Source organism: Muscardinus avellanarius (assembly GCF_963383645.1).
Source record: "Muscardinus avellanarius genome assembly, chromosome: X".
NCBI classification, from domain to species: Eukaryota; Metazoa; Chordata; class Mammalia; order Rodentia; family Gliridae; genus Muscardinus; species Muscardinus avellanarius.
The window spans coordinates 98605308-98623633 of record NC_137792.1 but is presented as its reverse complement, the minus strand read 5'-3'; the positions used below and the strand labels follow the sequence as shown (position 1 = coordinate 98623633).

Genomic DNA, 18326 nt, shown 5'->3' with positions numbered 1-18326 from the left:
ATTATATTATAAATGTGCCATTTATTTAATCATAGTGCTTTAGAGGGAAAACAGGCACACTACCACATGAAATGTACACATTGATTTTGTGATTCAAAAATATAAAAAAACGTTAAAATGTGAGGAAACTTGTACCTTAGAATTTGTTAAATATTTTATTTGGGTCTCATAAATGACCATATATCACAGACCAATCCAGAGACTTTAACAATACCTTTGTTTTAACCCTCACTTGAGCTGAGGGTTAGAAGTACAGTCTGTTTAAGTAAAAGGAATGATTTGAGCTTTATAAATTCATAAGATCATACTTTTCTTTAACCTGTCCCAGTGTCTAAGTAATAGCGCAAGATTTATGAATCTTAAATCAAAGCAATAGTCCTAAACAAAAATCTGAATTAAGAATATTCATATCTTCAGCAAACTTTCTCTCTAAACACAAACCCAAAGAGCCCCATTCTCCAAATCCTACCTGCCTTATTGTTACTCTCTGTTGCTTCACTCTCAAGTTTGTAGCTACCAAGTCTCCCTTGCTTTGCTCTATGTTTATATTTTTTCGAGATAGAGCAAAGTCCATGGTTTGTAGATTTGTTTTGTTTTTGGCCATCAAGGCTTTTCTTCAAATCCCAACACACAAAACACATAAATATACCATTGCTTTGGTTACAAAGACACTACCACCCAGAAGGCATCTTTTATAAGAACTAAAGAGGCTCCTTGGAACTCAGTTTGAAGAATGTTGATCTATGCTCTTTCTCCTCCACATATTATAATTGAGAAACTAAGGTCAGGCTTACAAAATATAATATGTACATGTAAATTAAGGGAAGAATAATATGATAGCTACTGGGATTCTTTTTTGTAGGTGACATCTATTTTTCTTTATATGTCATAAATAGAAGGTCCATACCTAATTTTGTTTTCTTTGTCTTTTTCATCTTTTACCTGTCTCTACTCTCCATCCTTCCTCTCAAGGATCTTATTGTAATTGGCGTGATATATATCCTTGAGTGCATATGCATAACTATTGGCTATAATTTTAACCCAATACACATTTATTGAGCACTTACTATGTGCCAGACGCTATAGACCAGATACTGGATATACAGTGTTAAACAAAATAGACAAAGTTCTTCTCTGATAGAACTAATTTTCAGGACCTCAAACAGTACATAAGTAGCAGTTCTGTGAGAGCTACTAGATGGGCTTACCATACTCTCATTGATTCATCTAATAAATAAATACTGACCTCAGCCAGGTGTGGTGGTGCAAGTTTCTAATCCCAGTACTTGGCAGGCTGAGACAAGAGGATTGCAGGTTCGCAGCCAGATTCAGCAACTCAGTGAGGCCTTTTTCAACTTAGTGAGAACCTGTTTCAAAATAAAGCATAAAAATAGAGCTGAGGGTATAGCTCAGAAGTAGAACGCCTCTGAGTTCAATCTCCAGCACCACAAAAAAGAAACAGTGACCCCCAAAAGAAATAGTTTATTACTTACACAGACAACATTAGCAAGATGAGTATAAGTGTCAGTTCTTCATATCCCTTTGATCACAAGATGATATCGAACGAAGTAGAGGTAACATGGGCAGCAGGGCAGCCTGTTGCTGAAGATACTTTAGACTGCAACTAGCTGTTTATAGTCTGCATCTAAACCCAAGGAGAGTGAGGTAGAAAGCTCTATGCCCTACTGAAACTGGAAAGAAGGATGAGAAACTATCTCATGGCACCCTCCTATAAGATAAGGAGCCTCCCAGTTGTAGAAAGACAGATTAAAAAACAAAAACAGCACTGAGGTACTCCTCAGAGACTTCCTATCTTCCCATGTTCCAGGAGGAACACAGGATATTCTGCCAAGACAGGTCACACTGTTGTCAAACTTTGCCATGGATAGTGCAAGGTTACTAGAGTGACCTAGGGAGGTATTTCCCTGTCTCTCTTTAAACGGTATGAATTAACATCTTTGTTTTTTATTTTTCCTTAATATCTTATGATGATAATAATAATAATGGCAAAAAATACATAATGCACATTAGTTGTCAAGCATTTCTCTAAGTACATAACACAGTGACTCACTAATAGCCACACCTACCTTATAAAAGAGATGCTACTATTACCCCTGTTTTATAGATGAGGTTACTGAAGTACAAATGAGTTAAGGTCACACACTTAGAATTTGGTAGATTCAAACCCAGGGTATTTTAATTTGATAGATGTATATGCAAAATGACAAGTGTAGAGAGGAAGTCCAAGCTGACTTAGCAATAGAGGCAGCATTTGACACAAGCATTTAAAGGACAGATAAGTTTGTTGGACAATTTGTTGGGAAAGGGTGAAAAACTTTCCAAACAAAGTGAACAGAATGAGCAAAGACAGTGCTATGAAAGTAGATACTATTTTTGTTGTTTTGTTTGTTTGTTCGTTTGTTTGGGTACTATGGATTGAACTCAGGGGCATTCTACCTCTGAGCTACACCTCCAGATCTTTTTATTTTATTTTGAAATGGTCTCACTAAAGTTGTTGAAGGTCTTGCTAACTTGCTGAGGCCATGCTTGAACCTGCGATCCTCCTGTCTCAACCTCCTAAGTACTGGAATTACAGCTGCACACCATCATGCCTGGCACAAATAATTATTTTTCTTTTTTGTGCTTCTGGGGATTTAACTCAATGGTATTCTACCTCTGAGCTACAACCCCAGGCCTGTTTTGTTCTTATTCTGAAATAGGATCTCACTAGATTAATAAACAATATCCTTTTTTTTAATTTATTTTTATTGGTGCAATGTATTCATACATCATAGTGGTATAAAGAAAATACTTTTGTAGACATACATGCACATCTCGCCCAGTTAGCCCCTACCACGATCCCCACCCCATTCCCTCCCCATCCCTCCTTCCCGCGCTTGGCTTACTGGTTGACATCTAGTATTATAGCAATTTATACAATATTAACATAAACAATATCCTTAAAACACATCATCTATCAGGGTGACGTGGTGCATACCTGTAATCCCAGTACTTGGGAGGCTGAGACAGGAAGATCACAGGTTCAAGGATAGCCTCAGAAATTTAGCAAGACTTTGTTTCAAAATAAAAAGCTGGGGTTGTAGCTTGGAGATAGAATATACCTGGACTTAACCTTCAGTATCCCCCCAAAACTCTGATGTTCTTGGAGCCCCCCAAAAACTCTTTGATATGAATATAGAAAATAAAACAAAAGCATCTTTGGGCTAGTTGTGAAAGGCCTTGAATGTTAAACCATGTGCTCTGAACTGAAATTTGTCCCCTAAAAACTCATATTTTGAAGCCCTTAAATCCCCAATATGATAAAACTTGGAAATAGGATCTTTGGGTACTAATACTAATTAGACTTAGATGAGGTCATTAGGGTGGGACCCTCATAATGGATTAGTGACCTTTTAAGAAGAGACACCAGAGAGCTTGTCCACTCTCTTCCTACCATGTAAGGACACAGGGAATTGGCAGCCATGGGCAAGTGGCTACAACCCAACCATGCTGGCACCCTGATCTTTGCCTTCCACCGTCCAGAACTGTGAGAAAAAATATTCTGCTTTTTAAACTATCTAGTGTATGGGATTTTACTATGTATTCCTAAGAAGATTAACACCAGGAAACTAGGAGTATATTTTATGGGCCTTAGTGTTAGTAAATATCTTAAAAGTGGGTGAGTTAAATATTGTACACATTTCAAGAACAATTCTGGTGGTGTTATGAACGTAGAACTTAGTAGTGATTATGACAGGAGATAAATGTCAATTTGGGGAAACTGGTGGTAGGCAATTACTCTAGTCCAAATGAGAGAAGTAAGAGAGGAGTGTAGTGATGGGATGGAGAGGAAATAATGGTGTTGATACTGGAGGACTTTAAAGTGTTCGAATGTGATCTGTAAAGGAGACATAGGTATCCAACTTCTAGCTTTAGGTAAATGATGATGACTTTAATCCAGATAATGGGAATGTAACTTTCCCTTTAAGTGGAATCCTTTTTTAGTGATGCTTTTTGCTTGTGTTCACCTGAATTTTCCAGTTTGCTTTTAAAATTACTATTACTTTTGGAAGGTCAATAAGCAATTAAAAGTTGGTTTTGTGTGTTGTGGGTGTGGGGTATGGAGTGCAAATTAGAGGCAGAGTTCTAAAAGAAAGTTAGTAGGTTTTAGTTATTATGAGTTTGAAGTGCTTGTGGAAACCTTGGTAGAGGTGTCTAGCAGGTTGTTAGAAACACCAACCTAAGCCTAGCATGGTGGCACATACCTGTAATCCCAGTACTGAGAGTCCCAGACAGGAGTATTGTAGGTTTGAAGCCAGCTTCAGAATCTTAGTAAAGTCCTGTTTCAAAATAAAAGTGAAAAGGGCTTCAAGTATGGCTTACAGGTAGAAAGCCCCTGGATTAAGTCCCCAGTACAAAAAAATGGAAATGAAAAGAAATAACAATCTATGTGGAACTCAGAAGATTTCCAGAGGTAATGCTGTTTGCTCTCTCCAAGTTTTAGAGCAGACTACCACATAGACATTTTTCCATGAATTATATGTGAGTGTGTGTGTGTGTGTGTGTGTGTGTGTGTGTGTGTGTTTGGAAAGGGAAGCTGAGGGACATGCCATAGAACTTTCAGGAGTGAGGCTGACTGGGTACAGAATATGGATCATTGGGATGAAGTAAACAGTGAGAGACAGAGTTTAAAGCAGAGACATTCTAAGCTCTTACCACAGTTCTAGGCCAGGTATTAAAAACCAAGGGGAGCCGGGTGTGGTGGAGCACGCTTAAAATCCCAGCGCTTGGGAGGCTGAGACAGGAGGATTGTGCAGGTTCGAAGCCAGCCTCAGCTACTGAGTGAGGCTCTCGGCAACTTAGTGAGACCCTGTTTCCTAATAAAGTATAAAATAGGTCTGGGAGTGTAGCCCAGAGGTAGAAAGCCCCTGGGTTCCATCCCCAGTACCACACAAAAAATAAAAAATAAAAACCAAGGGGAGCTGAATCAGTGAGGTTGGGACTGTGGCATGGCTTTAGAGGCACAAGCAAAGATGGGAAAAGGAAAAAAATCCATCATAGAAACACATAGGAAAGAATGGCAACCAGCTAGGGAACAGGGTCTTGACCTTTTTATGAGTACCAAGTAAGGAGTATGGAAAAGGGAACAATAGGATCAAAGATATGTCGGAAGATAGCCTGGCTTCTCCATTATAACTATTTGTGGCAGGAAGTGAAATAAGTTTATAAGGGATATAGTTCATGCAAGGGTTGTTGAACAGTGGAATATTTACAAATCCCAAATGGAATGGAGCTAGAGTAGACATTCTGCCAAGTATTCTTGTTTGTTCTAGGAGAAGGAAAAATAAACTGCACAAAGCTTGATACTTTTTTGAGCTAGAATGGATACACACTATTTTTGTGCTCCTACTTTGTTAAGGGGACATTCAAAGTGACCTAACACACAAGACATTAATACTGTGTTTTTGTTCTATTGCCATCTCCTCCTTGAGATACAAGTCTTCTTCCCATCCCTAAGTTTCACTGAGAACAGGAAGAGAGTCAAGGATGGGTAGAAGTCAGTCACTATCTGGTAGCCCTGACCAGAACACACATGTTTATCACATGTATTTATCTCAGAAAGGGCTAGAGGTTATTAGGAGCTGTGTCTGATCATCCTCTAAGAATTCACTGGCTTCTTCAATAGTTTGCTTCTCACACCTGATTTCTGTTTTACAGTTAAAACAGTCATATTCATTTACTTTTAATGAATAAATAGATTGAGCTACTTGATAATGAAATGGGTTTCCTTTTGCCATTTTAAATCCCAGAGGATAGACACCTGTTTTGTTTTGTTTTGTTTTGTTTTGTTTTGTTTTGTTTTGCCAGGCTTCCTAATTAAGCTGACCTTGTTTGATTGGTTATATATCAGATCATGCAGCAGGGAGGAGAATATTTGAGCTGTAATATGATTCCTTATTATCAGCTTCAGGCAGCACAGTAAACCTTCAATTAAATTTCTAATAATTTTTTCAATAACACATTTATAGTTAATATTATTTGTAACGATTGTGGGGTAGGGAGGTACAAATATCTCTTTAAAAGCTAATCGAAGATATGTGGAATATAAAAAGTCAATCTCATAGAAATTGTGAGTAAAATGGTGATATAAGGAGGCTGAGGAGGATGATGGGATGGACAGATGGATGGGCACTAATTTACAGTTAGGAAAGACCAAGAGGGCCTGGTGTGTAACTACACAGTAGGGTAACTCTAGATAACAATGTAATGGATCTTTCAAAAATGCTAAAAGAAAGGATTTATATTTTCACCATAAAGAAATGATTAATATCCTCAGGCATGGTGGTGCACACTTGTAATCCCAGCGCTTGGGAGGCTGAGACAGGAGGATCACACAGGTTCAAAGCCAAGCTCAGCTACTGAGTGAGGCTATCAGCAACTTAGTGAGACCCTGTCTCCAAATAAAATATAAAAATAGGTCTGGGAGTATACCCCGGAGGTAGAAAGCCCCTGCGTATCACCCCCAGTACCACCAAAATAAAAAGAAGAGAAAGAAATGATGAATATAAGAAGAGATAGATATGCTTAACCTGATTTACCCAACATCTCTCCAGCCTCCTAAAACCACAATTCAACTCACAATTGCTATGATATCAGCTTTTTATATTTCATATATCTTTCTTTGTTGATTCCTCAAGTATTGGTAGTTTCCAAGGTCAATCTGTGGAGCTGCTTGCATGGAATCATAAGTTTATGTCAGTTATAGCTCAAGGATTCTGGACCATGTGATTTAGATATTTTTTTTCTGGTGGTACTGGGGTTTCTGGGGGCCCTTCTACCTCCAGGCTACACTCCCAGACCTATTTTATATTTTTTATTCATTTGGAAACAGGGTCTCTTAAGCCAGCAAGGCTGGCTCCAAACCAGCACGATCCTCTCGTTTCCGCCTCCCAAGCACAGGGATTACAAGCGTGCATCACCACACCCAACAGTGATTTAGATATTTCAATGAAACTTCCTCAAGATGACATCATCAAAATGTAAAGTTAAAAATGGTAGTGCTGCCGGGCGTGGTGGTGCACGCTTGTAATCCCCATGCTTGGGAGGCGAAGACAGGAGGATCACGCAAGTTCGAAGCCAGCCATGCTGGCTTAGGAGACCCTGTTTCTAAATATATATGAGGTCTGGGAGTGTAGCCTGGAGGTAGAAGGGCTTCCAGGAACCCCAGTACCGCAAAAAAAATGGTAGTGCCACAAGAATGACCTCTGCAATGGTTTTGATATAGTGAGCTGACTTTATAATGAAATATAGGAGGACAAATGAAGGTCTTTGAAAATATTTTGTAATCACTTTAACATACCTCCATCTCTTTCTAGGAATGCCTCAAAGTGAATTTCCAGGTAGATACTGAATAATTTTTTTAGTACTTGCCTAAAGACAAGCTGAAAGTAGAAAGAAAGGATCTCACAAACCTTAAGTATTAGTGAACCTTTTTCCTCTTCATTTTGATTAAGCACACCAGAAGTTAGCTGTTTGTACTAGTTATGTTTTCTGGGGTGGACAGCTTCCAAGATGCCCTCCCATGATTCTCACTCCTGATATTCTTCTCTTTGTATAGTCCCCTGCTATATTGAATAGGGCTGACCTGTATGATGAATAAAATATTACAAAAGTGAACAAGTGTGATTTCTGAGGCTGGATTTTCAAAAGGCATTGTTTCTGCCTTGATCTTTGGATCATTTGTTATGGGTAGAAGACAGCTGATGGGTTGTAAGGCACTCAACCAACCCTTGGAGAAGTCCATGTGGTGAAGAGCTGAGATCTCCTGCCGAGAGCCATGTGCATTAGTAGTCTTAGATGCAGAGCCGCTGGGTCCAACAAAGCCTTTATATCTCTGCAGACTCAGCGAATATATTGACTACAACCTCATGACAGATCTAAGACAGAACCGTGTAGCTAATCCTCTCCCAAATTTCTGATCCATAGAAAATGTGTGGAATATTTGTTTTGAGTCATAAATGCAGGGGTAATTGGCTTAGTATTAGTAGATAACTAATAAGCAGAAAATAAAAATAAATGACAGAACTAGAATTTAAACTGAAGTCCAAGTCCAAAATTTGAGCTCTCCAAAAGCTGAAAATTTCCCCATGAACTGTTAGCAGTTTTATTTAATTATTAAAGTAATTACTTTTTCAAAATTAATTCAACTTGCATCCTGTCTAAAGAAAAGAACATCAGCTGGGCGTGGTGGTGCATCCCTATAAACTGTACTTGGGAAGCTGAGGCAGGAAAATCACAGTATTGAGGCCAACCTCAGCGACTTAACTAGACTCTTATTAACCTAGTAAGACCCTGCTTCAAAAAAAAAAAGAAATAAAAGGACCAAGAGTGTAGATTGGAAGTAAATGTCTCAGGTTCATTCCCCAGGGCCAAAAAGAAAAGAGAATCAATCCATTCAGTTGTTTGGTCATCCTGTATGAACTAATGTTTGACAAGTAAGAGATTGAGCACAAATAGAGGTCAATACTCATGTCTATTTTTCAGGTATTCATTTAAAGTATTAATTACTAAGAAAGCCTCATTCATGTTTCAAATGGGGTTTTCTGTTAAGATTCTTCATGGAAATTTTTGTCTATTGAGATATTCATATACACCATTCCACCTAATCTGTCACTTCTTTTCCTTCTTTGAAACCATTTTAGTATGCAGTTTTACTTTTATTAAAAGGAAAAATTAATTAGTTGTTTCTTAATTACTCTTCACAACCACAAATGATTTAAGAATCATTATAGCCGAGTGTCGTGGCACATGCCCGTAATAACAGTACTTGGAAGGCTGAGACAAGAGGGTCGCAGGTTGGAGGCCAGCCTCAGCAATTAAGGTCCTCCACAACTTAGGTAGACCTTGTTTCAAAATAAAAATAAAGAAGGACTGGGATGTAACTCAGAGGATGAATACCCTTTGGGTTAATCCCCAGTACCAGAAGACAAATAACTACTTTGACATTATACCTAAAATTATATCTAAATTTCATATTAATCATAATTAATTTCCTTCATAAATTGTCATCTCAGTCCTGGGTATATCTTACCTTGAATAATTTAAACATTTCACAGTACAGAAACAAATATTTCTGTCCCTTGATCCAGATGACGAGTCAACATGAGATGTTAAAGAGAATCTGAATTTGACTATCTGACCTGAATGTAATACAGTAAAAGTGGGACATTTTTTTCCTATAGATTTCTCATTTAATCTGAGTCAGAGCACCTACAACTGCCTCTTTGAGAAATGTTCTGTTTCTTTCATTAAAGCATTTTCAATTTATGAACTGTTGAAATATAAAATAGAAGGTAAATTTTTGTATAGTGAAAATATTAAGCAAGGAAGTATTTAGATAGGAACAACTCTAGAGCTCTATTTACAAATATTTGTCTAAATACACATTTGATTAAGTAAAATATAACTCATAAGCATGTATTGGTCCACAGATATTTATACAATTAATTACTTGATACATATTCCTATTATATCTTGCTGCTTTCAATTTGGCCATTCCAGCCATAAAATCTCCAGATGTCCAAGATTTTCAGGCCTTCTAGCTTATTTTAGACAGGACGTTATAATTTGTCTGAAACTTAGGTTGAATATTTCTTTATTTTTTATTTTGTTTGTTTATTTGTTGTTGTTGTTGTTGTTGTTGTTTTGGCTTTTGGAGTCCTGAGGATTGAAACCAGGAGCATTCTACCTCTGAGCTACATCCCCAGCTCTTTTTGTTTTTAAACAGTGTCTCACCAGGTTCTTGAGAGTCCTGCTATGTTGCTGAAGCTGCCCTTGAACCCACGATCCTACTGTCTTGGGCTCCCAAGTACTGAATACAGGTGTGCATCACTGTGTCTAGCTTGTTTCTTTGTTTATGGAATATGTATACTATAACATTATACATGCATATATATTTTATGTATGTAATATTTATATATAAATAGAGATATGAGACTTGTATTGGGTAAAATATACATTTACCATTAGTGATATTTAGTACATTCACAATGTTGTGTAGCCATCATCAATATCTAATTTCAGAACATCTTGATCAACCCCAAAAGAGATGTCATACCTATTAGACAGTCACTTCCATTTTCTTCATCCCTCTAGCCCTGGTAATTTCAAATCTCCATTCTGTCTCTATGGATTTGACTATTCTGGACATTTCATATAAATAGAATCTTATAAAGCATGTATTTTGTGCCTGGCTTTGTATATAGCATAATGTTTTCATAGTTCACAAATATAATAATATTTTATTCCTCTTTACAACTGAATAATATTCCATTTTGCAGATATACTACCCCTTTTGTTCATCCACACATCAGTTGATGCCTATTTGAGTTGCTTATACCTTTCAGCTATTGTGAATGATACTGCTGTGAACCAAAACTTTATGTGCATATTTTGGTTTGAACATCTGTTTTCAGTTTGGGTTTATATACCCAGGAATGGAATTGCTGGACCGTGTAGTAATTGAGATAAAGTGTGTAAGTGAAACCTTACTGAGCAAGAGAATAGTCTTTTTGGAGAGATGGAAGTCAAATTATTATTCCTTTCTTGTTAACAATATGCTACACCTTCCTAGGAAATGTAGTATGAGAGTTTTTACCAGGAGACAATAAGATGGCATCATCAAACTATACATCTAAATATTTTTATAAAAATTGGCCACTGTATAAGAATGGTAGAGTCCACACCACTCTTAATAGTGCACTTCAAACTATGAAAAGCACAGGCAAGTAACTGCAATGTTTCTATATCGCTTTGGTGTCAGACAAACCTTAGTGTAATCATAGACAATTGCCTTGAGCTACTTACTCAGCCTCTCTGTTTTTCCATCTGTAAAATGGAGATAATTATCTCTTCTCAAAATCAATATAAAAAGGGCATAGCCTAACACATCATTGACACTTATTAATATTAGTTCTCCCTTCCTCGTATATTATTACATTGTTCAAATTAAACTGCTCTCTAAGATACAGTATTTCTCTTCTCATTTTCTCTCAGGTTAAAATTCAACTGCCAAATACCAACCCTTCTGAAATTAAAATGGATGTCCGAGAAATGGTCCTTGATCTTCGTACTCCTAATAAGTGAGTAAAACTTACAATAGGGTATTATAATATTAATAAGTCTTTAGTCAACAATCTTTTTCAAGTGTTTTTAAATAGTTTAATGATATTTTTAAAGTTATTTTCATCACCACCGGAAGTCATAAGAAAAGTGAATTTCAGTTAATCATTCAGATATTTAATCTACATAATATAAATGTTTGGAAATGCCTAATTTTTTTTCAACTTTGCATCTATTCATTCAGAGTGCGTTGATAGCATCAAAATATAATCCTTAACATTCAAATGCAGTTTATCTGTCAGAAAAAAAAATAGCTAGTGGTGAAAACTCCTTAAGTTGTAAGTATTTTTTGTTATTATTTTTGTACAGTGATGGTACAAGAGAAGCAATATTTATACTCTCTGTGGATATTGTGTAGCTGTAAAGTAATATTTGACTATGGTCATCTAAAAAATAGGTCTTGTCATTGATTACTTAAAATTCTAACAGATAATTTATCCTTATATCCTCAGATTGTGTGGACACATTTAGATATAATAGAGATGGTAAAATAATTCAATTAAATATTTTTATATTCTCAAACATTGCCTTATTTCATAGGTTCAAATCATGTTGCCAAAACAACACATACAATGAAATGCTGATAAATGTTTCTCCTGAAGCATGGATAAATCATTCCTCTCTCTCAAACAAACCCTTTAGAAAGGAAATTGATGGAACCTGGTGTGTGAGAGATAAAATATCTAAATATCTCACTGCTTTGTGCACTTTTCATGTGGAAGTTAGCAGCGAGCATATATTGGTTGGTTACAGTGGCCCTTTCTAACTCCTGAACATTTCAAACTGGGTTTGGGAAGCAAATGTACATAGATATGTGTAAACAACGAAATGTACATCAATAGCTTAATATTGACTGCTGTGGTAGATGCAATTAATCCATAATGATCTAAGATGAATAAACTCCAAATATTTTCTCATTGTTTACATCACTTCAAAAATGTATTTCTCGCCAGACATGAATGTAATAATTACACTCTTGTAATTCTAGTACTTGGGAGGCTGAGAAAGGAGGATCACAGGTTCCAGGACAGTTTCAGCAAAGTAGTGAGACTTTCTTCAAACTAGTGAGACCCTGTTTCAAAATTTAAAAATAAAATAGGACTGGAGGTGTGGCTTAGAGATACAATGCCCCTGGGTTCAATCCCTGGTACCGCAAAAAAAATTATTTCTCACAAAATTAGTCTCACGTTATATAAATAACATTCAGTATTCTTAACATTCACTTTAGGGAGTATTGAGCCCATTTGGTATTTTTTTGCAGGCATTTACTCTTCCACACAACCTTTGCAAGGAAGGATGGTTAAATGAACAGTCAGCCTTGCATGGTATTTGCACGCTTGTTTAAAGCACACACATATCTATACACCACGGAGTTAATTTCCGTTTCCCTAGCAGTTCTCACTGTCTCCATCAATCTTTAGGCAGCTGCTTTGGCTATGCTGTCATTCCAGATATCTATCAGAACACATTAAATGAAAGTCTCACACAGGAGTACTTTTCCACATAGAGCAGGGGCTACACTAGGTCATTTTATAAATGCTATACACAAATTAAAAATATTATTTATTATACTTAAATAGTAAATGTTAAGTGCAGAGAGATGCTATCTCTTAAGAAAATTTAATTAAAATAGAAGACACCCTCAGCAACTTAGCAAGACCCTATTTCAAAATGAAATAATCAAAAGGGCTGAGAGTGTAGCTAGGAGGTAAAATGCCCCTGGGTTCAATCCCCAGTACAAATATTTAGAGCTGAGCTATTATCTGAAATTGTATGATAAGAAATGTGCTTTTTTAGTTTATTGATATTCATACATATTTTCTTTAGTTACTAACTTTAACATCCTATAACACTGTCCATTCTCCATCCCACACCATTCCCCCTTCCTCAGTCTCTGCACATATTAATGACATAGATAATGATACTTTCATATATAAATATAATATTATTTGAAATGTTTCCATCCTCAACCTTCCTTTTTCCCCCTCCTTGACTCCCTCCCACACTCCCCGTCTATTATTTTACCGGTCTTGCTTCTCAGTCCTTTTGTTTTCTATTTTCTCTCTAAGCCTCCAAATATGAAAGAAAGCATATAACCCTTGACATTTTGAGACTGGCTGATCTCATTTAGCATAATGTTCTCTAGTTTCATCCATTTTCCTGAAAATGACATAATTTTGTTCTTTATGTCTATTGAATACAATTCTATTGTGTGTATATACCACATTTTCTTCATCCATTTATCTGATGACAGACTCCTAGATTGGTTCCAAAATTTGGCTATTATGAATTGTGCTACTCTAAACATGGACATGCATACATTGCTGTAGTATTCTGACTTCAATCCATTTGGAAAGATATCAAGGAGTTATAGCTGATTCCTATGGCAATCCCATTTCTTGTCTCTTTAGGTACCTCCATACTGATCTCCATTTTGGTTGTACTAATTTACAATTCAACATTTACAATCTGCTAGACACTAGAGGAACACCAGTCCTGTACTTCAATGAACTGTACATGGATAAGAATTTGTAGAATTTTCATTTTGTGTTTAAATATAAATTTCTAGCCAGGCATGGTGGTGCACACCTGTAATCCTAGTACTTGGGAGGCTGAGACAGGAGGATTGCAGGTTCAAGATCAGCCTCAGTAATTCAGTGAGACTGTGTTTCAAAATAAAAAATGGCTGGAAGTGTAGTTCAGCGGTAGATGTCCCTGGGTTCAATCCCACCCCAGCAAAATAAATAAATAAATAAATATTCCTAATCAGATATCAGAAAATAAAACTATTTAAAATACTCCCTTTTTTCTTATGAGTATAAATAAATTACATGGTTCTATTGTTCACATTTTTAGTATATGAAGCTATTCTACTCTGGACTAGACAGAAATGCAGGAATAGATGCATCATTCCAATGGCCACTAACTGTCTCTTTCAAATTTATTTCTTTCTGGACAAAGAAGTGCACATTATCATTAGAACTCCTTCTTGAGCTGATTTATAGTTGTCTTTTAGTGCAATGAACCTACCACACTAAGCTTTGCTTTCTTTTTCAAGTGAACATATTATTATTTATAGAATAAGGGGTAAAGTAAATCTAACTCCAACCCAACCTATCTTGTAAACAGCTTTAAAGGATGAACTCTAAATATTTTTGGCACTTAATTTTTTGAGACACCAAATATTACAAGCTACATTAATATACTTTGCCATTTAATTATTTCTGGCAGAAAGATATGTTTCTCCTAGCCTAGCTAAAATGCAACAAGAGTCACAGAAAATTTCTCTAGAAATGCGTAATAAATACTTTTAATAAGCTCAGTCCCCTGAATTTAGGTCCTTTCAGACAAGAAAAAGGTAATTATTTTCAAGAGTTTTATTTTCAAATACTAATTCTCTATTCAAGTACCCAAGAAGTATCCAAAAGAAAATGCCAGGTTCCTTTACTGATTTGTATCTCAAAGAGCTTTTCTATTCACCATTTGAAGAAATACTCTCTACTGAGAATGGGAGGTAACAAGTGTTTGACATATTTAATTTTCTTTAGGTATCAGCATGTGCTGACCCCATGCATAATTCAGATTTATACCACTATGACAGAATTACGGATGACTTGGTCCAGCAATTCATCTAAAGCATGCAACTATCCAGGAACTGAGCCATGACCCAACAATCTATCAGAGAATTGTCAATGTGTAATATAAAAAATCAGAAGCAAGCAGAGAGAAGCACTTGATTGATCTGGTATTGAAATCATTCCAGGCCTGATTTTCAAAAACTACACATGTAGTAGAGGCTCAGGCTAGACATGTGTTAACGAAAGTGTTATAGAACCATTCAAATTTTCAGATTTCTATCAGTCAGCCACATTCCATCTTGACATACTTATGGCTGACAACAGATGTATCCAACAATCTTAAAGTTAACATGGTTCTGTTTCTATGCCTGTAAACATAGCTGTGTTTATACAATGCAAAATGAAATCAGTTTTTTTTAAAGAGAGTCACAACAACTGCTTGGATTTATAAGGCAAAAAACCCTGATATGCTATTTGTATTATTAGGCATATTTTTATCCTGTATTTGTGTAGTGTAAATATTGGTGGTTTGTTGGAAGGATATTCAAACATTCTAGTGGTATATATTGCTTTCTATTGCCTTATTGAGCGTGATATATCAGTTTAGGAAGATAATTATAGATTATTTTATTTTATTTATTTTATTTTATTTTTAGGAAACTGTTGGTAACTCTTCCTCAGCCTGTGGAATGTAGCAGTGCAAAAGCATTATATATCTCCGAGTCTGAAACTCTTGAAGTCACTATGACTATGAAAAGAGAGTTGGATTTTCTTAATTTCTTCTGACACTGCATTGAATAGAAGAATTGGTAAAATGACATTGATAGGAATAAAAAAATTGAAAATTTTTGTTAATGTTTTGTATATTCTGTTTATTATTATAACATATTTTACAAAGGAGTGGACTTCAATTCTAGTGATATTCTGATCACTTGTAGTCATTTCTATTATTCCATTAGGAAGTATTGCTATCTCATACTAATGAGCTATTCCACTTTTATAGTGAAATACTCATCGCTATTTATAGGTTAACCAATTAGATTACCACATGATCAATTACATATCAAATATGACCGTTAAAGAGTTGATCTATTTAGTTCAGTAGTCTGAAGAACTTAAGGCAATTAATTAGACTATGATGCAATCAGTTGCATAGCAATTGGTTATTATTACCACCAGAAGAATTCATTTGGTTGCCTTTCCATTGATTTGTGCAAATGAGTTAGAGCATTCTCTGCCTAGACTCTTACAATTCTGGAATGCAGTGGTAACAAAGGACTATAAAAAATTTTACACATATCAGTCACATGTTTACTTGAATGAGTAATATTCATAAACTTACATGTCATTTGGCTTCCTCGATCATGCTGTCAGTGCCTGGACATTTAGGGTAAAAGTACTTTTCATGGGGCTGGGCTGTGGCTCAGTGGTAGAACATGGGCCTAGAGTACAGTCCCTGGGTTCAATTCCCAGCATGCACACACACAAATACACAAAATCTTTATCTGTACTAATAATCACTAGCAATGTCTTTTGATGTTAATACTTATATTTAGTCTATTAAAATCTCTGACAATTAAAGGAATATTTATTTATTTTGGTACTGAGGATTGAACCCAGAGGCATTCTACATCCAAGTTACACCTCCAAACTTTATTATTATTTTTATTTTGAAGACGGATCTCGCTAAATTGCTGAGGCTGGCCTTAAACCTTGGATTCTCCTGTCTCCCCTTCCTAAGTACTGGGATTACAGGCCAGTTAAAGGAATGTTTTAAAATACAGCACATTTACAGATCCAGTTCTCTCTCATTTTCTATTTTTCTTGTGTGTGTGTGTGTGTGTGTGTGTGTGTGTGTGTGTGTGTGTTACTGGGGATGGAACCCCAGAACATTCTGCCTCTAAGTTGAACCCCTCGCTCCATTTTATTCTTTACTTGAAACAGTCTAAGTTGTGGAAGGCCTCACTATGTTACCGAGGCTGGCCATGAACCTGTGATCCTCCTGTCTCAGCCTTCCAAGTACTGGGATTACAAGCGTGTGCCACCATACCTGGCTTCTATTTTTCTTCCTTAATTGGACATACCCATTTTTATGAATTGTGCCAAAGTCCCCTGCCTCTTCTCTACTATTGAATGAGTTTATTTAATAATTATTTATGAAAAAATATGTATTTTAATAGTTATGACTAGACCATTATAGAACTGTGAGTTATTTGGTTTTAAATTTTGAAAAGATATGAACAACTAAAATAGGTCTACTGCTTCTATGTGAACTATTAAGGGAATAACTACTCAAGAAGATATTGTATAAAGTTAATTATATATATATATATATATATATATATATATATATATATATACTGAACATCTACTTTGTACCTTGATCAAATAGATTAGACTGAGATTTTTTTAATGATTATATTAAAACAGTAAGCTAAGAATTTGACATTTAAATTATGGCACTGACTTCCTTCTGTGGGGGCCAGAGTTGATGGTGGGAATAAATGAAAGGAAGTCAGTATTTGTACAATTCAGTCTGTGATATTACAGGACCAACAAAGTTCCTTTGCTTTCTTAGCATCTTTTTAAAGGCTGTATTTTAAGAATTAAGATTACAGCCTGAAGTGTAAACTCGGGGGCAAGTCTAAGTGGTAACCAATATTTTTCATCTCCAGAGAGCCACAGCAAATCAGTTGAAAATGTATCCCTTTTTCCTATGCACTGGCCTTAATTACAAAGACAGTTATTACTCAATCCAGCTGAATGTGTACAAGTTGTACCTGGAAGATAAGATAAAGCATATTCAGGCCAACTTGAATTGGGCTTTGGTTATGTCATGCTGTATCAATTATATAATGAAACAGAGCCTCAAGAAAAATGAAATGTGATTCAGTCATTTATACCTATCTAGAAATCACCCTACTTCACCATCTTTGGCCTTAAAAGGAAAAGCTGCAGTGGCTATATTGTTATTTTGTTTTTAAGCTAATTCACAGGATTTTCCCCCTTTAAAGAGAAATAGTACACCAAATCATATACAGAAATGATGGTACAAGCCAGGCATGGTACATGCCTGTACTCCCAGTACTTGGGAGACTGAGACAGGAGGATAGCAGGTTCAACCTTAGCAGATTCATGAGAGTCTCAAGAACCTAGTGAGATCCTATTTCAGAAACAAAAAATACAAAGGGATAGGGGTATAGCTCAGAGGTAGAAAGCCCCTGGGTTCAAACTCCAAAACACACACACACACACACACACACACACACACACACACACACACAGATTAAAAATAGCTGGGGGTGTAGCTCAGAAGTAGAATGCCCATGCATTCAATCCCTGGTTCCGGGATAGGGATAGGAAGCCTAGTCTGAGGAAGAGGAACAGAAAAGGCTTCTCTAAGGATTTTAACATTTCAATATTAAATGGAGACTACCCTAGGACTTAGTAAAGAGGGTTTGGGGAGAAGGAAAGCAGTAAGGCTTCTAGGTGCAAAAAGCAACAGATGTGAAGGCATAGGATAAAAGAACATGGATAATTCAAGGAAATGAAAGCCAGTGGCTGGAA

General features: G+C 36.2%; 2 protein-coding genes across 2 annotated transcripts in view; both read left to right on the top strand.

Annotated features, from left to right (window-relative positions):
- Positions 1–15545, top strand: part of DNAAF6 (dynein axonemal assembly factor 6) — a gene marked incomplete at both ends in the record, with an annotated part of 42128 nt that extends 26583 nt beyond the window's left edge. The window contains 2 exons of the mRNA XM_080718969.1: positions 11056–11141; positions 15416–15545. Coding sequence (XP_080575095.1) covers positions 11056–11141; positions 15416–15545 — 216 coding nt within the window. The remainder of the gene's footprint in view (positions 1–11055; positions 11142–15415) is intronic.
- MID2 (midline 2) overlaps positions 1–18326 on the top strand; it is a gene marked incomplete at its 3' end in the record, with an annotated part of 523130 nt that overhangs the window by 12013 nt on the left and 492791 nt on the right. The window lies entirely within an intron of this gene.